The sequence below is a fragment of the Ictalurus furcatus genome, chromosome 3 (genome assembly GCF_023375685.1).
Source record: "Ictalurus furcatus strain D&B chromosome 3, Billie_1.0, whole genome shotgun sequence".
Classification (NCBI taxonomy): Eukaryota; Metazoa; Chordata; class Actinopteri; order Siluriformes; family Ictaluridae; genus Ictalurus; species Ictalurus furcatus.
In genome coordinates this window covers 32,126,851-32,152,453 of record NC_071257.1, presented here as the reverse complement: position 1 = coordinate 32,152,453, position 25,603 = coordinate 32,126,851, and the positions used below count along the sequence as shown (strand labels likewise).

Genomic DNA, 25,603 nt, shown 5'->3' with positions numbered 1-25,603 from the left:
GTCTTTGGACTGGGAGAGGGAACCGCCGTACCCGGAGGGAACCTCCAAAGCATGGATGGAGCATGCAAACTCCACACACACACACACACACACACACACACACACACACACACACACACACACACACACACACACACACAGGGCGGAGGCAAGAATCGAATCCCCAACCCTGGAGGTGCGAGGCAAATGTGCTAACCACTAAGCCACCATGACCTACAAACACAAGACCACAGTGGTGTTCAATGCTCGATTCTGATTGGTCAGAAGGGGTTTTTATGATGAGATATTTTTAGGACGCAAGTCACCGCAAATTTGATTATTTCCTAGAAAAACACATCCCAAAGTGTATTTATACACCACAAGAATTTTAATCAATTAAAGAACGACACGTGATACTTTTTTATCCGTTTGTAGTTATGTTTAAAGTTAACAATTTGGTCATTGTTTTGGAGCACACTAACTTTTAGATAACCTTAAGGCTGACATATTCATACTAAAAGCCACAAAACTTCGATTTTGAGTTTATGGGGACTTTAAAGCTGTGGAACATCCAGGAAACAAGTTAGTTCCTGTTAACAGATATTTAAGAAGTTAGAAATCAGTCACCAGTCACTTCTTTTTTTTTTTCCCTCAGAAGTTAATTAGACAAAAAATAAATAAATAAAAACGCAGCTTGTCACGCTACAGAGAAACCAGAAAGAGCAAACCCCTCTCATCTGAAGACTTTCCTATGGAGGAAAACGTAGTTACAGCTTTACCTCAGGCTGTTATGAAGCCCTGACACTTGAGAATGTAATATAACGTTAAATAAATTTTTCCTCACTGAAAACTTAAAAAAAAAAAAAAAAAACACTGTTTATGCGGATTGTCCACCATATAAGTCCCTGTGAATTACCTGTTACTACAGAAACCAAACATGTTAGAACACACTCATTCATATAAACCAAGAAACCACAGGATCGTTTTCTTAATAAATGTTCATTTAGATCAGCCACAATTTTCAGTTAAGTTTAGCTGACAGCCCAAAGATGAAACATTCACATTGTGGCTGGATCTAAAATGTAGAACAGGGTAATAAATTTGCTGCACACTATTTCTAATTCATTAGTTTAAAAAGTTTTGAGGCAAAAAAAGAAAGAATTCTAATAGAAGAGTGGCAGCCTCACCATTTTAATAACTTCCATCCATCCATCTTCAACCGCTTACTCCTTTTCAGAGTCACAGGGGAACCTGGAGCCTATCTTAGGGAGAACAAGGCGGGGTACACCCTGGACAGGGTGCCAGTCCATCGCAGGGCACAATCACATACACACTCACACACCCATTCATACACTACGGACACTTTAGACACGCCAATCAGCCTACCATGCATGTCTTTGGACTGGGGGAGGAAACCGGAGTACCTGGAGGAAACCCCACGCAGCACGCACGCACGCACATGGACCCAACGGGCATCAAACCCCAGACCCTGGAGGTGTGAGGCGAACGTGCTAACCACTAAGCCACTGTGCGCCCCATTTTAATAACTTTTATTTTGTAATGGAAAGCTGTGGAGGGTCATTTTGTCGTGTAGCTAAATAAAAATGTATACAATACACCTGCATATTTTTCTTGTATGAGATTGTCATCGTTTTATAAAACTAAGAGATATATGAATAAAAATGTATAAGATTTAAAACAGCATTTGTTTGTTTGGTTTAAATGCATGATTTAGCATTGGCGTTTCCAGCACAGGATGGCGGACATTTACATTTGATCGCTCACACGCCTGAGCTAAACCGGAAGTTGACCTGCCACAATGTTTGAGGCAACGTCCTTATTACGTGGTGATTTGTACCAAGTTTTAAATGTGATAACCTATAACATGCTTGTTTGTTTTTTTTTTTAATAAAAAAATAAAATAAAAAAGTCCTAACCTTTAGCTTGAATCAATCCTGCACCATGCCACTCTCCTCAGTTTGTCTCCATATCCCAAACTTAATAAAATAAATTAGCGCCTGGAGCAGTTTATTTTATTGATCCTCCGTCATGACCTCGTTAAAACCAATTTAAACCTCCAGCTCATTAACCCAGGAATAAATACCTCATACAGTTTAAATTGTAAACGTGAACTAAAGTATTTGCCAGTTCAATTTGAATAACGACGACACGCTCGTCTCCAAAAAACTCTAGATACCCAATTAGCAATTAGCGCGTTTCTGAACACAAACATCCAGACACTCAACCAAAGAGAAGGAATTGGTAAGGAGCCCATCACAGTCATGTGTGCATTACTCCATAACCTTCATCAATGTTAATTTAGTTGTAAATGAAGTGTAACTAATTGAATGCGCTTTTAAAAAAAGTTAATCAATGATGTTAGGTGGAGGCATGACTGGGTCAGATACTGAAGAATTTGAAGCCAATTAACTAATTAAAGAATCAACTAAAGTAGTTAACAATTTAGCAGGGCTGCTAAAATGGCAGTACTGATTGATTTTATATATAGATAGGTAGATATATACACCTATCTATCTCTCTCTCTCTATATATATATCTATATCTCTATCTCTCTCTATATATATATGCTAAAATGGCAGTACTGATTGATTTTATATATAGATAGGTAGATATATACACCTATCTCTCTCTCTCTCTCTCTCTATATATATAGATAGATATCTCTCTCTCTGCTAAAATGGCAGTACTGATTGTTTTTATATATAGATAGGTAGATATATACACCTCTCTCTCTCTCTCTCTCTCTGCTAAAATGGCGGTACTGATTGATTTTATATATAGACAGGTAGATATATACACCTATCTCTCTATCTATCTATCTATCTATCTATCTATCTATCTATCTATCTATGTGTATATATCTACCTATCCATATATAAAATCAATCAGTACTGCCATTTTAGCATATATATAGATTTTTTTTGGGGGGGAGGGGGAGAAAATTGACAACACTAGATAATTGCAGTGCTTTTACTTTCTTTTCCAACATCCCAGAGTGCACAAGTATACTTTTTCTCCCATAGTGCAAATGTGACTGTTTATTTCATAAACATTTCACAAAACAAAATTCAAAACTCTCAGAAAAAGAAAGAAAGAAAGAAAAAAAAAAAACATCATGAAATTGTACCTTTCCTTATCGCGGAAGTGGCAGCCTTAAGCCTACACCGTTGGTATCTTTAGTATTTATCGTTTACTTAGAAAGATTTACTCTAAAGTTTAATTACAGTCAAATTATATACCTTAAGTCATTTTATATCACTTCAAAAAGTACACTATTTCCACATTTCCAGCTGAATTGTATGTATTAAAACTGTACAAATGATCAAGACTACCACCGCAGCAACACAGAAAGGTAACCTGTTTTCGGAAAGTGACTAAAGTATTAGCTACATGAGGAAACAATTCATCATGTCTATGCATAAAATCCCAGTAGCTATAATACAGACAGCAGGTGAAGATTGTTATAATAAAGCAAAGGTTTTGAGTCTAATTTTACAATTATACAGAAGTGCACATTGGGGCAATGATGAGATTTCTTCTGCACGAGGTCACCATCTCTTCCCTTTACCATCCTCTTTCACCTTCCAGAGCATGAGCTCCATGCACGCTGTCGCGTCCTCTTTGGTGTCATGTCCCTCCACTGCGAGACATGAAGGACAAACACTGAAATAACATGCACCGAAAATGGAGAAATAATCCTTTTGTTTAGTCCCTACTTACCAAGATTACACATCATGTACAGACTGTAATTTTGGCTCATTCGGCAGACTATACACCATTACACACCAGATTGTTGTACAGACTACACAATAACTGTGGAGCGTATTGTTAGAGTGTAATTTTGGTTTAGAAGCTTAGTCCAAAATTTAAACAGAAAAAATTTCTACAGCAGATTTCCAAAGGAAGTGAAGACACGCATCCAATTCACAATAAAGAAAGCACTCTTTGGAAATTTGTAACACACATTTAGGTTAATTATGCATTGTGTATCATATACCAGATGGACAAATATTATATACCACTGTAAAAGTGATATTCAGCCACTGTCCATTTCACCTCCCAAAAAGCAAACAAATTTAATTTATTACAAAAAAAAAAAAAAATTAGAAGGATGATGGTGGGATGAAACAAAACAAGCTGAATCAAAATTTTAGCTAGCCCGCTAGCCTATAAATGCAATAGCCTCATTATAGAGCCATAACAAAATGACGTTGTTATACACGTCAACGTATAATGTATGGCATGACCAGAAAAAGTTGGATTTATCATAAAACTTGCCTCGGGTGTTGTCACTGTTTGTAGGATTACCAGACCGATAAAATTTTCGAACTACTCTAGTTTGGTGTCGCTAGCAAAGGGGAGACACAGCTAAGCTATCATTGTATGGGTTTAACTGCTACAGTGCCATGCAAAAAACATTATATTTCCTTCTGCTCTGCTTAGATCATGTTCACGTAAACTGGAACTCATATAGACATTTACACACCTTGTTTTCCTGCTCAGAATGAGAGGATGTTACTGTTTCAGTTTCAACTCCTTTACTGGTTAAAAAACATAACAGCATATATCCACTCACAATGACTGTGAGCTAGCGTTTGGCAGAACTGAAAGCAGTCAGCCACTAAGACATGAGTATTTCCATGTATTTTCCTGTAAATCCGGTCTGATTGGTCTCGCCTCCGTTCACTGAAGATATAAAATTACAGGCAGTCTTCTTTTACTGACCGCTATGTAGTAACATGTAGTAACAAACCGCTCCAAGTGGAGAATTATTCTGGGCTAAAGAAAAAAAGTCTTCAATATATACCCGACTCTGGTGCTCTACATGTTGCTGTATATATGAATTATGCTGCATGTAAGTGAAAGCTACTCATTCTCGTAGTTCTCTTTATTGTCATAAATAAAGAGTAGGAATACAAGACCATTTTAGGACCGTAGTGGAAAATTACTCAAGAAAAAGAATTCGGTTTAAAATATGTATTGATCGAATATTTTTAAAACATTACTGTACAGTTTGAGGTGCTAGTCAATGTTGAACAGGGGATATTTTGAATGACTGACCCCTGAGCTGGTTTTGAATAGCCGGTGGGATGCTTCTTCTGAAAGCTGAACTGGTTGGACAGCGTTGATTAATGTGCAAATCCCATGAATCGAATTAAAATGTTGATAATTGACATTTTATGTGACGTCATACACAGCAACCTTGCTCCAATGGGGATGGAAAAGGGGATGCCTGTTTTACAAGTGGGATCATGTCTAATTTTTTGGAAAACAGGAGAGATGGCATCTCCATGGAACACCCTCTTCAATGAAACCCATTCGCCCTCCGTCTATAAACTATGATTAGCTTAGGTCATCAGGTAAGCGACTGCACTACCTTTTCCATCGCTCGTTAAAGGAACCGAAAGGAAAAGGAGGAGTAACTAGGTGCAGATAAATGCACAGTAATGAGGAGATTACTCAGCAGCTCCCGGTGTGAGGCAGCCTCAGTCACACGGTTGATTGAAGATGGGTTTAACGGGGCAAATGATTCAATCAGCTAAACCTACCGCTCTCTTGGATTATCTTCCTCAGATACTCGGCTGTCAAGCTTCTGAGCTGTCTCTTGTGCGGCGGACCCAGGCGATGGGGGAACACCACAGACGTGTCGACCACCGTGCTGTGGATAATCTAAACAAACAAACAAACAAAATAAGGAGTTACACAGTTCTTGCAATTGGGTATTTTCTCCCTTCTCTTACTTTTGTACCCTAGAGGGCAGTAGCTGAGATAAGTTAACACGTGATGGTGTTAGAACATGGAACTGAAAGTCTTGGTCTTGCTAGAGACGATGTCTAAACAAACAGAATAAAGAACACCAAGGAGCTATCAAAACAAACCATGGACAAAGTTTTGGAAACGTATCAATCGAGGTTTGGTTATAAAAACATCCCGAAACAAAAAAACATCTCGGAGAACATCATTAAATCCACCAAAGGTCAAGATATTAAAAAGTCAGGGTAGCAAGTTCATGGGGTGTGAATACTTATTCAAGGCACTGTAAACACAGTAATGGGTTTGATTTCACCATCATCAGATGCACTGTGTCCAGATATTTAGCCCAAGCTCCAAGGTGCTTATGTTCCTTTATATATATATATATATATATATAAAAAAGGAGGTGTTTTGGAAGCCAGTTCTTTTCTGGTCTGCTCAAATTGATGAAAGAAACCACAACAGCATGATAAATAAAATAAAAATTATTATTTTTTTAAAACCCTCACTTTCAGAGCAGAGAGATCATTTTCCAAACCATGTCCAACGAGAATGGTTCCCTCGCTGATGAAGCTCAAAAGCACAGCTTGCACATCTTGCAAAGATGAACTGCTGTTCTTCACATCCTCCTCACTGACTCCTGAGAACCTGGGCAAGAAGAATACCACTTCATCCCTCTTGCTCATTATGGTACTTGCAGTCATTTCAGTGATTATTATCTCAAGTATACCTGGTGTTGTAGTCGATGACCTCATTAGTAGGATTAACAAAGGTGTCATAGATGACCTGCAGACTGCTGTTCACCACCGTGACCCTCACCAGTTCCAGACCCTGCGTGGTATAGCACTGAAGAAGGAACGAGACAGAACAGGCGTCATGCTTAGGGAAACTCACGTTTTATTGATGTACTTATTCTGGTACATAAGTAACAGCTGTTATCTATTAAATAATGGTTAGATTCATATTGTTACCATTTCAGTATCAATAGCATAAATCCCTGGGCAGCCCACATGAGTCTGAGGGAGGCTGCTTACAAAGCCTTGGAGACTCACTGCATCATGGACATGGAGCTACAGAGGACACAGTATAGTTTAATTCACACTATACTTTCTTGCTGTTGCTTGAAGTGACAAATAGTGAAGTACAAAAAATAAAACACAACTCACAGCATGTCATTTTAAACCAAAGATTTCAAGACAGGGTTATAATAACCAGCTTGCAGTAACAGAACAGTTATTTTGGGGGTATAATATAGGTGCTTTGGGACAGGGCTGCTGCGAGGAGTGGGCGTTCAGATTACGTTCATGAGGGCGGTTAGATAGGAAGCTCGCAGAACAAATAAAAGGCACGTTGATTAACATGGGAGTGTACTGGGTCCTTGTACACAAAACATTCAAGCACTCAATCATTACTAATTGTAATTTAGTAATTGCTTTATCCTGGTTAGCTACTAATTTGTTTACATGATGGGGAAACACAACCAAGTAAGTTCATCAGAAAACATCACAAGCAAGTTCAAACTAAAATAATAACTGGGGCAGTAATCAGGGGCAGGACTTTTTGCAGGAGCAAGCGGAATTCATCAAGAATGTTTGCTATGGAGCCCTGCACATGTGGGTAAAAAAATAAAATACATCCGTCTACACTGTGGCCACGAATTAATAATTCATTCCCACAACTTAATTCGGAAGCCTGTTTCATTAATAATTCCCCTCAATTTAGGCAAATCGCCACGTTTGACCAATTCGTGCCTGGAATTTCACAAATCCATTGTCCTTTTCCTGTGTTGTGATTAAGGGACGTCTATAGCTGCTGTTATGGACAGAGATAATTTGAGTTTTATTTTGAGTTGGGAATGAGTTATACAAACATTCTCAAAAGCCTTGCATTGTATGGAATCTTTAAGTGAGAAGCACCTACATCGCATATTGAGAGCCGGGGGGGTGGGGGGGCTTTACCGGCAACGATATAGTGGAGACTTGGGGGCTCAAGCTTCGGCTCTGGCAAGCGTAGGAGTTAACGGTGTCCAGCAGAGAGAATGATCCTTACTTCTTTTTTCTGATAGGAATACCTTGTTGCAAACACTTTGCATACATCTACCAATATCCATGATCTCTTTCAGGGCCTTGCAGCTGATCAACAATGACGTCAATACCAGCCCTAAAGTCACCATATCGTCGCCAGTAAAGCCGCCTGGCTCTCGATATGTGATGTAGGCATGAATTTTGGCCACTTTTACCTGAAACGGGGGAACGAATTCTTAATTTGCGACCACAATACATTATTGTTGTTTTTTTTACCCGCATGGCATGCGTGGGTCTCCGTGGTTTGCGGATAGCACTGGTCAGAATTACACTGGGGTGCGGGATTTCCATTTATTTATTTATTTATTTAAAGGCACGGCATCCAAGCTCAGCTCTAATATCATGCTTCACAGTTTAAATAGCTTTAATTCCACAAGCCAGACCGCTAATTATTACTAGAGAGTACTTTTGTCAACAATTGTGGCAAAGAGCTCATTTGACTTACTGGATGAGGGTATCCAATTTACTCACCACTAACTAATTCAAACTGACAAAATTAACCATGTTAATTTTTTGCTCTGAAAATCTTGAGTAAAAGGGTTGTTTTCTCGCTAGCAACTGGTGCACATGGTCAATGAGACTGCAGTCCGATTCTGAAGATTTTGTCCTGCTAAGTGTATAATGCATTTCAAATCGACTGTAGATGGAGCGTTTGAGACCAAGAGTAGTGTACCTTGAACACTTGGCACCCAGGCGACCCGACTGCGTTCTCGCAGCAGCTATAGCGCGTCTCCACACCTCCTGGTACTGTGAGAAACAACAAAAGGAAATATTTATGTACACTCGAAAGGTTGTGGGCACCTCAGTTTTCTAAATATTTCACAATATCCAGAGGGTTGGAGAGCTGTTTGGAGAAAAAAAAATAAAAAAATCTCTCAAATGTTTCTATTCAGTTCTTTCCAGAGCAACTTGAGTGGTTTAAGTTCAGATGATGGTGTAGTCAGTATTGGAGTGGGCAGGCCAAAAAGTCTTTAACATTGAGGTGTGTTTGTGTCCCCAGATATTTGCCTGGCAGTGTTGATATATAAAATATGTCTGGTAAAGACAGTTCTTCACTTAATCCCCTTCTCACCTCTGTTTTCCATGACTTTCCCATAATGATAGTTGCACTCTTCTGTGCGAGTGTGTTTTCCTGTCTGGCTAATGCAGAAAGAAGTTCCACAGCGACAGCAGATTCTCCTGGAAACTGCAGCAATTGACCACATTGGTTATCCAACATTCACACTGAAAGTGATTGTTGTGCATTCGCGCCAAATGTTTTCCAACTGCATTCTACATTTATAAAAATAAAAATAAAAAAATAAAAAAGATTAAATTGCTCAACGAGGCAGATTTCAGACCCTGGAGAGACACAGTAATGTAGAGCTTATGCGAATCTAATCGGTCCGATCCAAATTTTCAGCAGCGTGTGAACATTAAATCCAGATGTGATCAGAAGTCACCTCGCAAACACTTTAAATCTCAAATCCGAATACATTCTTCGGAGTTTCCATTTTGGGAAACGCTTAAAGGTTTAACGGAGAACCATACAACAAAAGGATTTCCATCTCTTAAAACCCACTTAGGAAGCACAGAACCTTCGATTATCCAAAGAATCCTTGAGGAACACCTTGCTAGGTTCATCTCCATGAGAAATATTAGAAACTGTTCAACTACATCTTGAAATTTTGTTTGGAATTTTCTAAAATATTCTTTCAGAGGACTCACCGTCAGCGCTGCCCTTTTTGGTGTCACCATACTGAATGGCGAATCCAGGTTTATCAGGGTGTTTGTGAGGATAGTTATTCTCCCTCAACATGGCCTCGGTTAGAATATGCTCCTTCAGCTGATCGTACAGTGTGGTGTCACCTAGTGTTGAAAAGAAGTGTGGACAATACAGACATAAGCACCAGTTATAATACAATATACATACATACATAAACAAACACACATCTATATCTAGCTACATCTTCGTGATGGTGATCTGCTCAACTCATCCACATGACTGCTCTAGGGATGGCACCGAATAGGAATACATTATTCAGAATCAACAGATCATGTGATCTAAACAACTCTTATTTTATTTCATTTTTTTAACACTTGCCAGAAAGAGAGACACTGTTTTGCACACCTGTAGATGCAATCATGCAAGCAGGAAGTTTTTACTTTCATGTGAGTGAGCAGTCAGATATGAAGCTCGTGGGACAAAGAAAGAGCATCTTCATTAACACGAATGGTGCATTTACAGTACAGCCTTCATTCATCCTTAGTAACTGCCTGGTCAGGGTAATGGTGCTTTAAATTTAGTTTACTAGCTTATGTAGACCTATATTTTGAGAGTCCCCCCCCCCCCAAAAAAAAAAAAAAAAAACCCTGCACAAGTGGGATTCAAAAAATAATAAATAAATAAACAAATAAAAACGTGTCCAATTTAGGCCACATCCACTTCAGGATTAAATCTGAATACAGATGCAAATTAAGGCTGGATATGATGAATTTGATGCAATATTGATAGTTAGAAATTATGTGACAACATTTTTGAGATATTGAAGTTTTGTTAAACTTTTTTAAATCATTATGTACAATGCAACACTACCAAGTATCATATGATATTTTACCCATGCCATGGGCACTGACACACCCCCATACTATGACAGACGCTGGTTTTTGGACCTGAAGCTGATAACAGCTTGGATGGTCCTTTTCCTCTTTGACCCGGAGAACACGACGGCTGTTTGGTCCAAAAACTATTTGCAAAAACTAGTTGACTCGTCGAACGACAAAACACGATTCCACTGTGCTACTGTCCATCTCAGATGAGACCGGGCCCAGAGAAGTCGGCGGCGCTTCTGGACAGTGTTGATGTATGGCTTCTGCTTTGCATAATAAAGCCTTAACTTGTATCTGTGGATGCAGCGGCGAAAGGTGTTGACTGACAAAGATTTACCAAAATATTTCCGAGCCCATGTCAGGATCTCCATTACAGACTCATGACAGTTTTTAAGACAGTGACGTCTGAGGGATCAGAAACCATGTGCATTCAGAAGTGGTTTTCAGCCTTGCCCTTTACGCACCCAGATTTGACCGGATTCCTGGAATATTTTGATTATATTGTGCACTGTAGAAGGTGAAATGCCCAAAATCCTACCGATTTGCTTTTGGCTAATGTTATTCTCAAAGTGTCGGATTATTCACGGACACATCTGTTCACAGATTGGCGAGCCTGGACCCATCCTCACTCTTGAAGAACTAGACCTTTTTTTTGGAGGCTCCTTATATTCTATGATTGGACGACTGCCTCACCTGTTTCACATCACCTTATTTCAACCTGTCACATCGCCATTAGTCCTAAATTGCCCCTGTCCCAACTATTTTGGAACATGTTGCATGCATCAATTTCAAAATAAACATTTATCTTAAAAAAAACAAACTATGCAGTTGATTAGCTAAAACATCACATACCTTGTCTTTATACACGTTTTGTTTGAATACAAGTCCAAGTACATTTGCAAATCACTCCTCTTTGTTTTCATTAGCATTTTCCATACTGTCCCAACTTTTTCAGAATCGGGGTTGTATTTTCCCACCGATTTGACTTGATGGCTACTTCACAAAAGTCGAGGTTTACGACCTGAAAAGTAAAGCCATCACCACGAAGTTCTACTGCCATTTCTTTTCAGGAGCATGACTGCCATTCACTTGGAAAACTAAAGCTTATATTAAGATTAGCACACTTACTGAGAGAATTATTACACAAGATTAGGTGAATCACTTAATACCCATATAATTGGCACGTGAATTGAATATGGTGACTTATGATCAATCAGTCGCATCACCGTTTTGTCAGTTTGAGTACTGAGCCGTCCAAAAGCAAACTAATCTAGTACACGATCACTCTACTGTACATACAGAGCACTAAGTGTATTCCCTAAAGGATGGTCCACTAAGCATTTATACATAATGAATCGGATGAAATTGATATTAATACCAGGAGGATGGACACTTTAATGTGACCCTGAAATAAAAGCTAATGGCACTCTTACCATTTTGCAGTAGTGCTTGAGAACTGAGTGGCACATTTCCTCTAGACGCTTGTGCATCTCTTTCACTGGAAACTATATGGTGAAAATAGGGCCAGTAAAACTGTTTGAGATTAGCATATTCCATGAAAGGTTATCTAAAAACATTACAGGCAAATTGCTGTTAAGAACCATCCATCAAATTTGCATACATTTGGCAGGAGCGGCATTTTGATTTTTAAGCCTCTTGAGTGCATTCACTGCTATGCTTAGATACTTCAGTTTATTGACGCTGCGATCAAACAAAGTCTTCTCTTCTGCTAGGGCCTGCAATAAAAAAGGTGAAAAAGGAGTATTTATAAACCATAGTGTGCCACAAAGATGATGCACATCTGTTTTCCTTTTTCTCGCAAACCTTTTCAAAGGCATCTTGCACAGTGGCGGATGTTTTCAGGAACTCCTCCACAAACAGATTTACGTACCGCTGCCGTACATCATGAGGAACCTTTACGCCGACCTCTGAACGTCCTTTTGCTTTGCGCTTGGTGGGAATTGACTGAATGATTGAACATTTATGGGACAGGTTTAAATTATTCATTTGCTCGTTTTATTCTTCAGTCAGGTCAATTAATATAAAAACAAAATATATCTACAAGAGACAAAAACCGAGAAAGATCACGGCCTTGTTTAGCAAGCCTTACCTACCTTTGCAGGTGTGTAATTGGCTGGTTTAGTAGGCTGTGGTTTTGGGGCTAGTGGATGGACTGGACGTGCTGCAGGCATAGCAACAGCAGGGATCAGTGTGACCGGTACAGCACAGCTCCCTTCGGGGACAATCAGGTGAAGGTTTGGGCCGATTTGCCAGGTCGCTCCAACTGGGAAGATGTTTGCATAGTCTAGAAATGGAAATATCGTTTAAGAACAGTTTTTCAAACACTTAAGTCTGTTACTTTAACAAGCTACTACGGTAATAAAGAAATGTAATACGTTTTGCAAAGTTATCGCCTTCCAAGACAAGGTTTGGACATCGCTACTCTAATGAGATTACTCACTGTTTGGCACAGCAGTTGGATGAATGACAGTAGATGTGAGGACTCGCTTGGGTGCGTTGGCTGCAATAAAGGATTGGCACCCTTTCACTGCTGCCGTAAGAGATGTTGCTCTCTTCTGACACTGCTGACTCCGGCTGGGCATGGGCAGCTGGGAACCGCCATCTCTAAGGGGCACGATGACCTGTGCTTTGCTCTTACTGACCTGTTGAGTGGTCAAGATATAAAAATCACCAAATATAATTCATATAGGATCAATTGTAGTTCTCAACAGACCCGATCAAGGTACTGTACCTGAACATCTACAGTCTCATCTGGTTTTGGTGGACTGTGGGCCTTAATATGACAAAAACCGTTGACCAACTGGGTTTTAGAACATAAAGGTGTGTTGTGCAAATTGCATCAATAATAGCTCACCAAGTAATGTTACTAATTACACTGATATGCAAACTAGCATTCAAGGATCCTAAATTAAACACAGTCTTACCTCAAACTTCGCTACATGGGCTACTCTCTTTTTCTCAGCAAGAGCTGGCTTGACCATCTCAGCCTCAGACATCTTTGAAACCTCTTCCTACAAAATAAGGACAATGATAAGTTTCCTCCTTCCTGGTTGAGTCCAACCCATTGTACACCCATCCACTTACTGGCATGTCACCTTGAACTGTGGGATCTTCAGCCTGGTTGGCTTCCATAAAGATTCTGTAGCACTCTTCCATGGGATCACTCTCTGAAAGGTCTAGGTCTGAATAATTGAGCTCTTCTGAAGAACTAGAGTCAACTGTTATCTTATCATCTGTTGCACCCAGTAGAGCAGGTGGTTTCTCCAGGATCTGACCCCCAGTCAAATCCATAGATGTAGCAGCTGGGTTTAGCTCCATCTGTGGAGAAGGAACCATTGCTGTGTCAGTTCCAGAATTGTACAGAGGTACGTTCTGAACAGGTTCAGCTTGGACTTTATGTGCAAATGGCCAGTTTGTTTCAACAGAAGTTGGAATGTTCTTGCAAGAGCCGGGATCCTTATTTATGGCTGGTAAAGAGGAAGTGGTGGAAGGGTAATCCTGAAATACTGATGTCTTTTGTGGGATCTCTGTTGAGTGTGTAAGGGGCATGGTGTCCATTTTGTTAATGTGACCCGAGAGCCAGTTATTTGGTTTTATCTCGGGTTCTGTTTGCCTTTGCAGCTTTTGTGCGACAGGCTGTAAAGAATAATCTCCATGTATCTTTGAGCAACTGGGAGCAGAATGGACAGGGTCAAGGAGGAGAGCATCCACATCTTGAAGGCAAGTGATGTTCTCACTTTCACGTCTCAGGTGGTCCAGGCAAATGGAAATATCGTCTAGAACATTTTCAATATTTTGTGCTTTCTCTTCATGAACACCAGCATTCACGCTGTTTGCAGGAGTAGGTTTTTCCGATTGGAAAACCTGTGAAAGACATGCCACTGAAGAGGACCTTGCATGTTCATGCAATTCTGGAGAATTGACAGTCGCATAGTTCAAGATCTTCTCCTCGCATTCGTCATTCTTGGATGCAGCAGAGTTTTGTTTCAAGCTCTTATGAAGCACTTGATTATTTTCTGCAGGTGAGTTATCAATCTCCATCATCCTCTTGGATGATTCTGGTTCTTCCTTGGCCATCCTGGGATGAACTGAGGGTTTTTGTTCATCTTCAATAGGTATACTTCCAACAGCGAGTACTCTTACAGAAGGCATTTTTTCCTTTTGCAGCATGGGGTGTCTTCGTTTTACCAAATCAGTCTCCTTGTACAAAGACTCCTGTTGTTCACCGATGCTAGTCATACCCTTCTTCAATGGCTTAATCTTTTCTGCTTTGTTTTCTATGTCAGTGTCAAGATGGGCCATTTCTGAAGATTCGCTGGTTATCTTCATAAAATGTGCATTTTCACTGGCTGATGAGCTCTGTATCGGAGATCCCTTGTTCCCATCAATTTCAAAGGTTGGAATGTCAATGACTAGTTCCCCCTCCTCATCAGAATCCTCAAAATTGCAAGGAGGACTGGGAACTGGATCAGCAGACACACTCTTACCCTTTCCTTTGTCCCGCTGATCATGTTCCACATCAGCTTTATTGGTTGACTTCATTTTATCTGTTGAACTGCCAGATCGCAGATCAGCAGAAAAATTTGAACAAGGGTCATATTCCAGATCAGTTTTGGGTTTGGTGCGATCAACAACATATTTGCGGGCACCACCAGTGGCCTTTTTACATTTCAGCTGGTTTCCATTCTGGTCTTTAGACAAAGTTTTTCTGGTCACAAGATATTCTTCTGAGCTAGCACCAGCACTCTCAGCCTGTTCAGACTGGTAGCGGGACAGTCTTTTTTGTTCCTTCTCCACTTCATTTCTAACTGCTTCAATCTGTTTGTTGATCCTTTCCAGCTCTGAAAGACAAGTGTGGCTCTGTTCCTGGTTGTGGAAGTTTCTTCTAGCAGCGGTATGATTGCCATGACCTAGGGCAAAGTTTTAAGTGAAAAAAACTGTTGCAGTTTAATAAGTTAAGCTTGTAAAACATCTGTCCAAGAACATTTACCACATTATGTTCCAAACTAAATCAGTGTCTCAAAACAATATTTGCCAATGCTTTAATATGAAAAATCATTGCTCTGATCACAATACTACACAAATTAAGTGATATTAAGATCAAATGACAATCCAATACAAAATTAAAAGCATATTTCATAAGATATAACATTATGCAAAGAAATGTTACAGCCAGGCAAGCAGAAGTAACCCAAGTACATACTTTTTTTTTGGCTCATACTGGACAGTTTTAAAAATTGTCTACTTGCATTTCCCTTTGACCTTAAGAGTTTGGGATTTTACTTGCATTTTAGGAGAAAAAACTTCAGTCAATTAAAATTCCCAACACATATACACTTCAATTACAGCCGGTAGTGAATGAGCCCTTGATGGTATTTCCAAATTTCTACATTTGACTTGTGGGGGGAAAAGTACTGAACGAGTCAACATTTTTTTTCCATTATTCACATGAAATTTTCACCAGACTTTGGCATTAAGTCAAGAAATCCACACATTAAAGTCCATAAATGAGTCATGTGTAATAAAGTGGAATGACACGGGAAAAAAGTATTGAACACGCTAAGAAAAAGCAGTTCTCCAAGGCAAGGAACCAGCTGAAATAAAAGTAGTTAGTAGTTAGAAAGTATGGTCTATAGAATGGTCTATAAAAAGGCTTTTCGTTACCAAGGTGTCACACAAGAAACATCTCATGATGTGTAAAAGCAAAGAGCTCTCCCAAGATCTTTGCAAGCTTATTGTTGCAAAACATATTGATGGAATAAGAAGGACCATTGGGGCCATTATCCGCAAGTGGAAGCAACATCACTCCATCATCAACCGGCCATGCACAGGAGCTCCTCGCAAGATTTCTGACCAGGGAAACAGAAGAATAAGTCAGAAGAGTAGCCCAAGAGCCAAGGTCCACTCGGAAAGAGCTCCAGAAACACTTGGAGGCAGCAGGTGCCATCGTCACAGTGAAATAATAGGCAATGCACTCCGCTGCTCATGCTCACCCCGCAAGACTCCATTACTAAAGAAAAGGCATGTCGAAGCTTGTTTAAAGTTTGCTACGACTCATTTGGCCAAGCCTATGAAATACTGGGAGAGTGTAGTCTGGTCAGACGAGAGCAAAATGTAACTTTTTAGCTGTCATACTACACACCGTGTTTGGAGAACAAATGGCACTGCACATCACCTTAAAAACACTATACCAACAGTGAAGTGTGGAGGTGGAAGCATCATAGTGTGGGGCTGTTTTTCATCACATGGTACTGGCAGACTTCATACAATTGAAGGAACAATGAATGGAGCCCTTTATCGGGAGATCCTTGAGAAGGATCTGCTGCCATCCACCAGGATGATGAAGATGAGACGTGGGTGGACCTTCCAGCAGGACAACGATCCAAAATGTACAGCAAAGGAAACTCAACTGGTATCAGAGAAAAAAAATTCAAGGCGACAGAATGGCCCAGTCCATCACCTGACTTCCATCCAATTGAACATTTGTGGAAAGAGCTACAGATCAAGGTTCACAAGAATTTTTTGATAAATTCCTCTGTAATATCCTTCTAAATAGGGCTAGGAACGAATATGTAAAAATTTCATGAACTCAATACATATTACATATTATTATGAACTGTTATACATATACATACATACATACATACATATACACACGAGTGTATACATATACATTTATATAAGTAAATGACTGACATGACCACTGTTGTTGCTTCTACCTGGATTATTCTCAAAGCATTTAATAGTTCTCAACGTATAGGCAACATGGATGCGGTCTAATTTGAGCACCAACATGACCAAAGCCCCACAGCTAATAATTTCTTCACAAAAGTAAATCTTAGGTCTAGGGTTGGTTTGGACGACATGTCCTGGTACGTTTTCTTTCTTAAACCTGACTCATGCAAGAAAGAATTGGAAGAAAAGGTTCATATATTGTTACCCTGTGCAGTGCAGGTTTCTCCATGACCGGGCCCGAGAACCGTTTATTTAGGCCACGCCCACAATTACAACTTACCTTTTTCAGCTGTCGCGCGCGCACTTCCGGCACAAACACCTGTGCGGTCTTCTTCTTTGATGTGTTTGTATGGACAGTAAGGTCGCTCACATCCGCCCCAAGTGAGAAAAGGACAGTCGGTTTCAGAGAAGAGTCCAGCGGAAGGAAACATCGGGGTCTTTCACAGAGAAAATAATAAGCACGAAAGGACAAAGTCAGAGCCGAAACTACTAACTGTGTGTGTGTGTGTGTGAGAGAGAGAGAGAGAGAGAGAGAGAGAGAAAGAAACATGCGCTGTCCTGAGAAGTTTATTTAGCGTTAATCAGTGTCATGCGTGGAAGTCTAATTCAAGGGTGTGTTATCGAGCAAATGTTGGTCAGTTTGAGGAAACACGTAATCTCAGAAGTCAAAGCGCGTGAGTCACGTCCAATAACGCAGCATCGCAGAGACAGATACGATGCGCTTTAATCAACGCTCTCATTACACAGACATGGCCAAGGCACATCTGAGCATTATGCAGCCTTCCACCCTGCTGCTTGAACTCTTTCCCCACCCCCCAGATTAGTGCCCCACTTCCGGTGCGCGCTTAATGAGGCCGCAATCACCTGCAGCCAATTACACGCACTTCCCGCGGGCACGCGCACATTGCAGGTCCTTTAAAAAATATATATATATATATATATATATATATATATATATATATATATATATATATATATATATATATATATATATAGCTACATATCTGTATTAATTCAGTTTCTTTTTAATAGTTTTATGATAAATCACTTCCTGTTCACAATTACTTTGATTCTTTCTATCTATCTATCTATCTATCTATCTATCTATCTATCGGCTTGTCTGACTGTTTATCTATCTATCTATCTATCTATCTATCGGCTTGTCTGACTGTTTATCTATCTATCTATCTATCGGCTTGTCTGACTGTTTATCTATCTATCTATCTATCTATCGGCTTGTCTGACTGTTTATCTATCTATCTATCTATCTATCGGCTTGTCTGACTGTTTATCTATCTATCTATCTATCTATCTATCAGACTGTCTGTCTGTCCATCTGTTGGCTTGTCTGACTGTTTATCTATCTATCTATCTATCTATCGGCTTGTCTGACTGTTTTTCTATCTATCTATCTATCTATCTATCTGACTTTTTATATCTGTCTGTCTGTCTGTCTGTCTATCGGCTTGTCTGACTGTTTATCTATCTATCGATCTATCTATCTATCTATCTATCTATCTATCTATCTATCGGCTTGTCTGACTGTTTATCTCTCTATCTATCTATCTATCAGCCTGTCTGTCTGTCCATCTGTCGGCTTGTCTGACTGTTTTTCTATCTATCTATCTATCTATCTATCTATCTATCTGTCTGTCTATTGATTCTTGAAGATTCAAGATTTTATTTGTCACATACACAATTATATACAGTAAACTTGCAGTGAAATGAAAACCTGGCTTACGCTTCTTTAGACTGTGCATTAAATACTAAATTTAAAATAAAAATAGAAATAATAAGAAATAAGATAAGAAATCTGAAAAATATGTACAGGAATGTGCAAAAGTGGATGTACAATGCAAAGTGCAGTATGCGGAGTGTCAGTGTAGTGCAGAGTGAACTGTAGAGTCTTTATGGAGTCCTAAAGGATCTTTATGGAGGACATGTCCGTGTTGAGTGTGATGGCCTGAGGGAAGAAGCTCCTCCTGAGCCTCTCAGTTATAGCCATCAGACTACGGAAGCGCTTGCCTGATTGCAGCAGGCTGAACAGACTGTTACCGGGGTGGGTGGAGTCTCTGATGATTTTAGCAGCTCTTGTACTGCTGGTGTAGATGTTGTGCAGAGAGGGGAGTGCAGAGCTGGAGATGCACTTTCTGCAGGGCTTTGCGGTTCTGGTTTGAGCAGTTTCTGTACCATGCTGAGATGCACTGAGTCAGTAATCTTTCTATGGCCCCAGTAAAGAAAGTTTTCAGGATCGCTGGAAGACCCTGAACTTCCTCAGCAGTCTCAGATGGTACAACCGTTGTCTGGCGTTGTTCACCTGAGCTTGAATGTTATGAGTCCAGGTCAGGTCCTCAGAGATGTATACTACAAGATACCTGAAGCTGCTCACTCTCTCCACGGGGGGTCCGGCCGATCTTGAGCGGGGTATAGTTCTGCTGCTGCTTTTTCCTGAAGTCCACAACCAGCTCCTTGGTTTTTACTGATTTTTCAAGCAGAGACTGTTAGCCTGGAACCCAAGCTATGAGTTTCTCCACCTCTTTCAAGGTAGGCGACCTCGTTGTTTTTGGAGATAAGGCCCATAACCACTGTGTCATCAGTAAACTTGATGATAGATGATATCTAACTAGACAATATTGATCTTTCTGTCTCTCGTTATAATCATTATTATTATTATTATCATTATTGTACTGTTCATAATTAAATGGTTTGTGTGGGTTTAAAACAGCAAACATTCATCATCAGTAACAGCTTTATCCTGTCCTGATCAGGGTCACAGTGGATTCGGAGTCTTTCCCAGGATGGAGTGCTGGTCCATCACAGGACATCATGAACACACATTCACACATTCAATTTCACCTAGGGACAATTTCAATGAAGCATGTTTCTTTTGGAAGGTTGGAATGTGCAAAACACCATGCAGACTGTAACTCGAGTTTAGGATTGAGCCAGGAACCCTAAAGCTGTGAGACAGGAACCCTGGAGTTGCAAGACAGGAACCCTGAAGCTGTCAGACAGGAACCCTGAAGCTGTCAGACAGGAACCCTGGAGCTGTGAGACGGGAACCCTGGAGCTGTGAGATGGGAACCCTGGAGCTGTGAGACAGGAACTGTGAGCTGTGAGACGGGAACCCTGGAGCTGTGAGACGGGAACCGTGGAGCTGTGAGACGGAAACCCTGGAGCTGTGAGACGGGAACCCTGGAGCTGTGAGATGGGAACCCTGGAGCTGTCAAGAGGGGAACCCTGGAGCTGTGAGACAGGAACTGTGAGCTGTGAGAGGGGAACCCTGGAGCTGTGAGACAGGAACTGTGAGCTGTGAGAGGGGAACCCTGGAGCTGTGAGACGGGAACCGTGGAGCTGTGAGACGGAAACCCTGGAGCTGTGAGACGGGAACCCTGGAGCTGTGAGATGGGAACCCTGGAGCTGTCAAGAGGGGAACCCTGGAGCTGTGAGACGGGAACCCTGCAGCTGTCAGACAGGAACCGTTGAGCTGTCAGACGGGAACCCTGGAGCTGTGAGACGGGAACCGTCGAGCTGTGAGACAGGAACCCTGGAGCTGTGAGATGGGAACCCTGGAGCTGTGAAGCTGTCAGACGGGAACCCTGGAGCTGTGAAGCTGTCAGACGGGAACCCTGGAGCTGTGAGACAGGAACCCTGAGCTGTGAGATGGGAAATGTGGAGCTGTGAGACTGGAGCCCTGGACCTGTCAAGAGGGGAACCCTGGAGTTGTGAGACGGGAACCCTGGAGCTGTGAGACGGGAACCCTGGAGCTGTGAGACGGGAACCCTGGAGCTGTGAGTCGGGAACCGTGGAGCTGTGAGACGGGAACCCTGGAGCTGTGAGACGGGAACCCTGAAGCTGTCAAGAGGGGAACCCTGGAGCTGTCAAGAGGGGAACCCTGGAGCTGTGAGACAGGAACTGTGAGCTGTGAGAGGGGAACCCTGAAGCTGTGAGACAGGAACTGTGAGCTGTGAGAGGGGAACCCTGGAGCTGTGAGACGGGAACCGTGGAGCTGTGAGACGGAAACCCTGGAGCTGTGAGACGGGAACCCTGGAGCTGTGAGATGGGAACCCTGGAGCTGTCAAGAGGGGAACCCTGGAGCTGTGAGACGGGAACCCTGCAGCTGTCAGACAGGAACCGTTGAGCTGTCAGACGGGAACCCTGGAGCTGTGAGACGGGAACCGTCGAGCTGTGAGACAGGAACCCTGGAGCTGTGAGATGGGAACCCTGGAGCTGTGAAGCTGTCAGACGGGAACCCTGGAGCTGTGAAGCTGTCAGACGGGAACCCTGGAGCTGTGAGACAGGAACCCTGAGCTGTGAGATGGGAAATGTGGAGCTGTGAGACTGGAGCCCTGGACCTGTCAAGAGGGGAACCCTGGAGTTGTGAGACGGGAACCCTGGAGCTGTGAGACGGGAACCCTGGAGCTGTGAGACGGGAACCCTGGAGCTGTGAGTCGGGAACCGTGGAGCTGTGAGACGGGAACCCTGGAGCTGTGAGACGGGAACCCTGAAGCTGTCAAGAGGGGAACCCTGGAGCTGTGAGAGGGAAACCCTGAAGCTGTGAGACGGGAACCGTTGAGCTATGAGATGGGAACCCTGGAGCTGTGAGATGGGAACCCTGGAGCTGTGAAGCTGTCAGACGGGAACCCTGGAGCTGTGAAGCTGTCAGACGGGAACCCTGGAGCTGTGAGACAGGAACCCTGAGCTGTGAGATGGGAAATGTGGAGCTGTGAGACTGGAGCCCTGGACCTGTCAAGAGGGGAACCCTGGAGTTGTGAGACGGGAACCCTGGAGCTGTGAGACGGGAACCCTGGAGCTGTGAGACGGGAACCCTGGAGCTGTGAGTCGGGAACCGTGGAGCTGTGAGACGGGAACCCTGGAGCTGTGAGACGGGAACCCTGAAGCTGTCAAGAGGGGAACCCTGGAGCTGTGAGAGGGAAACCCTGAAGCTGTGAGACGGGAACCGTTGAGCTATGAGATGGGAACCCTGGAGCTGTGAGACGGGAACCCTGGAGCTGTGAAACTGTCAGACGGGAACCCTGGAGCTGTGAGACGGGAACCCTGGAGCTGTGAAGCTGTCAGACAGGAACCCTGAGCTGTGAGATGGGAAACGTGGAGCTGTCAAGAGGGGAACCCTGGAGCTGTGAGACGGGAACCCTGGAGGTGTGAGACGGGAACCCTGGAGGTGTGAGACGGGAACCCTGGAGCTGTGAGACAGAAACACTGGAGCTGTGAGATGGGAACCCTGAAGCTGTCAGACGGGAACCCTGGAGCTGTGAGACAGGAACCATCAAGCTGTCAAGAGGGGGACCCTGGAGTTGTGAGACGGGAACCCTGGAGCTGTGAGATGGGAACCGTGGAGCTGTGAGACAGGAACCCTGGAGCTGTGAGGGGAACCCTGGAGCTGTGACATGGGAATCCTGGAGTTGTGGGACAGGAACACTACCTGCTATAGCCAACAAATGGATTAAATTTCTGCTTTGCCTACACTCGATTAAAAGGTTAAATCTACAGCTCTTATGTAATTATTTGGAGGGGGGGGGGGTTCCTCAAGGGGAACCCTTAAATGTTCTATGTAGGACTCTACAACAATTTCCCTGTCACAGAGCTTTTTTTAAGTATGACCATTAAAGCTTGTATCGTGGACGTTCCATAACATTAAACATTGCTACAGTAGTCTCCGAAAAAAATAATAAATAAATAAACTGTACCTTTCCTTGTCACTAGGGTGGTACATTTATCTTTTGTAACTTTAATATGTATCTTTACCTGGATAACACGGCTATAGTTTACCCGTAAATACAATCTAAAGGCACAACAGGTGTACGCATGAGAGTAGCAGCACAGCGACAAGGAAAAGTACAGTTTAGTTCCCTTATATAGTATAATTTTTTTTTTTATTTATTTATTTTTAAAAACAACAACACATACGTACATACGTTGTAATTGTTGGCAAACTGTTGTGGTATAAGAGAAATAAAACAGTTCAGGATTTGCAGTTATGGGAAACAGTAACTCCACATCAGGCCTCATCACACCACACAGTCGTTGATTATTTTCCCATAACAGCACAACCTCCATTGTTTTATTCTTTACTGAACACTTGCTACTATATAAACAGAATTGAACATTACAGGCAGCTCGGTGTAGCACGTTCAAGCGTCTTGATTTAGACTGAAGGTTGTACTTTTCCGGTTACAAATGAGTGGATAATTATATCACATCACAGCCCAGAGTCCTTTAACCTGTAAGACACGCTCAACATATTTAGATGATTCCTTTTGCCTAGAGCAGATTGCACTGTCCAATAACGGAGCAACACGGGGTTCAGAGTTTTTGCTCAAGGGCACAATGGCAACAGTTTTCAGCGGGGATGAAACCCCTGACTCGATCAAAGCAGCTGGACTAGCACTCCCAATCCACAAAGCAAAGACGATGTTCGAAAGGAAGGCCAAGAGGGAGGGACACACTGCACTTCCTCCCTGTCCACTGCTTTATTATATCATCCCTACAAGACAGAGATGAAGGAGTCAGGCGACGGGCGCAGAAGCAACCTGCAACCTCTCTTGATGTCTCCTTTTCCGCTTGGGAAACGATGCGTCACAGAGAACCGGGTTCACCTCCTTAGCAGGCACGCTGCCATGCTCTGATCTTCCTTTTCATATTTATTTATTTATTTATTTATTTTAAAAATGTGTACATCTGTATGATGATGTTCTGGCCTGCAAAGAAAGGAGGTTTGTACTGGCTTTGCAGTCAGTGAGCAGCTGTTTTCTCTTAAACTGGCAAAGTGGAGCAATTAGAGGGCGGATCATAAAGTATTGAGTTCCGTGGCCCGAGGAGGATCCGGGCGCCATCTTGAGATTCTTTGGTATCGCTGTGAATGAGAAAGGGCTGCCAGGATAAATGAGAAGACCACAATGCACATATCTCAGTCGAAAGAGGGCAGTTTTGACATCAAAGATATGGGGGTGGAACCACAGGAAAGAGTCGTTCTCTTTTTCTTTCTCTCGGAACGGCCAACCCGGGAGACCCCAGTCTGATCCAGCCCTGATTTTGTGATACAGACCAGATGGAATTCATTAACTGAGCGCTGGCACTCTACTCTTTTATGCCAATGAGTCATCCAGTGGAACTCATCTGTTTTTTTTTCTTTCTTTCTTTCTCGATACCATCATCCAAAGCTGTACCTCGCAATAATTATTCACTCAGATCCATTACCAGAGGTCTACTGCGTTCGCCTGCTCTCGCTGTTAAACTCTGATTATTCTCGCCAGTGCTTCCTCTATGGGATCAGCACTCAAACACAGCCCAGAGGCAGACGGGAGAATTACAGAGATATTGAGATACACACACACACACACACCATTAGCAAGACGAGCTTTTCCTTTGGCGACTAATAAAGCCTTATCGCATTGACCACCTACAGGCATGTCAGGTTTTGCATGAAAATGAAACGGTAACATGATCTGTTGATCTTTCTATTGCCGGAATGCTTAATGCCATAAATGAAATAAAAATTAAATAATAAATAAATAAATAACCCCAAAAACAAAACACAACGCACTGATCGTTTAATTCTCAACCGTGGCCGAAGGGATACCGAACTGGGTCTGTGTTACAGCCTTTTGAAGCTCCAGTCTTCTAACGTTCCTGCAGCACAACTCCAGCACCATTAGGCTTGTACTCATGGGATCATTTGCAGCAGCTCAGCTCCCGAAACAGAGCCCACCACCCTGGAGGAAATGCTTTACACACTCATCTGTCATGAGAGAGAGAGAGAGAGTGTGAGAGTGTGTGTGTGTGTGAGAGAGAGAGAAAGAGAGGTAGACAGGCAGCCAGTTGAGCAGTCACTCTGTGTGTGTGTGTGTGTGTGTGTGTGTGTGTGTGTGTGTGTGTGTGTGAGGAGAGTACAGCAAACACAGCAGGGAGATGGAGGCTTTTGTCAGGCTCCAGAGCATGACCAGTCTCCACACATTGTACACACAGAACAGTTGCACTTTTTATTATTATTTTTTTATTTTTACCCATTTAACTCAAAATGGAGTGTTATTTACTGTGATTACTGCTGCTCGTGAAACTAATCACACATGGAATGGCAACAGAAAAAGTCAGCATGATCCACACGTGAATTTTGTACATTTTGAACACACGTAATGTTCCACACATTTTCCACCTGGAGTGCATGTGGTTGTGTTTTTTGTTGTTGTTGTTTTGTTTGTTTCTTTGTTTTTTTAAATGTATATAATGTATATTTATAACCAATACTCTCTTCTTTTTTTTTCTTTTTTTTTTTTTGGTTTGCACACGTGACCTTCATTTTCACATTTGATTCATGTTCACGTGGACCCCGCCAATCTATAATTTATTTTCACGCGATTCATTTTTCTACACGTGCAATTTCAGGCCATGATACGGTGAAA

At 42.0% G+C, this 25,603-nt stretch overlaps 1 protein-coding gene across 1 annotated transcript; it reads right to left on the bottom strand.

Moving 5' to 3' along the window:
- Positions 1–2,744: 2,744 nt before the first annotated feature.
- On the bottom strand, positions 2,745–19,376 carry zgc:152968 (uncharacterized protein LOC564848 homolog). Its single transcript, XM_053621462.1, has 17 exons — positions 19,239–19,376; positions 17,464–17,620; positions 13,521–15,358; positions 13,373–13,429; positions 12,889–13,090; positions 12,542–12,732; positions 12,252–12,437; positions 12,049–12,163; positions 11,861–11,932; positions 9,546–9,686; positions 8,911–9,024; positions 8,512–8,585; positions 6,726–6,824; positions 6,485–6,600; positions 6,264–6,402; positions 5,550–5,670; positions 2,745–3,640 (listed from the first exon to the last, which is right to left on the bottom strand). Exons 1-17 carry the CDS (start codon positions 19,374–19,376, stop codon positions 3,549–3,551), a joined length of 3,852 nt encoding a protein of 1,283 aa, XP_053477437.1. The 3' UTR covers positions 2,745–3,548.
- Positions 19,377–25,603: the final 6,227 nt, after the last annotated feature.

Excerpts from the sequence above, each read along its gene's own strand:
- zgc:152968 (XM_053621462.1), bottom strand. The coding sequence starts at position 19,376 with ATGGTACAGAAACTGCTCAAACCAGAACCGCAAAGCCCTGCAGAAAGT. Across the intron at positions 6,825-8,511 it reads CTGGGTGCCAAGTGTTCAAG|CTCCATGTCCATGATGCAGT; the intron begins GTACACTACTCT and ends TGTCCTCTGTAG. Across the intron at positions 6,601-6,725 it reads ATGCTATTGATACTGAAATG|TGCTATACCACGCAGGGTCT; the intron begins GTAACAATATGA and ends TTCCTTCTTCAG.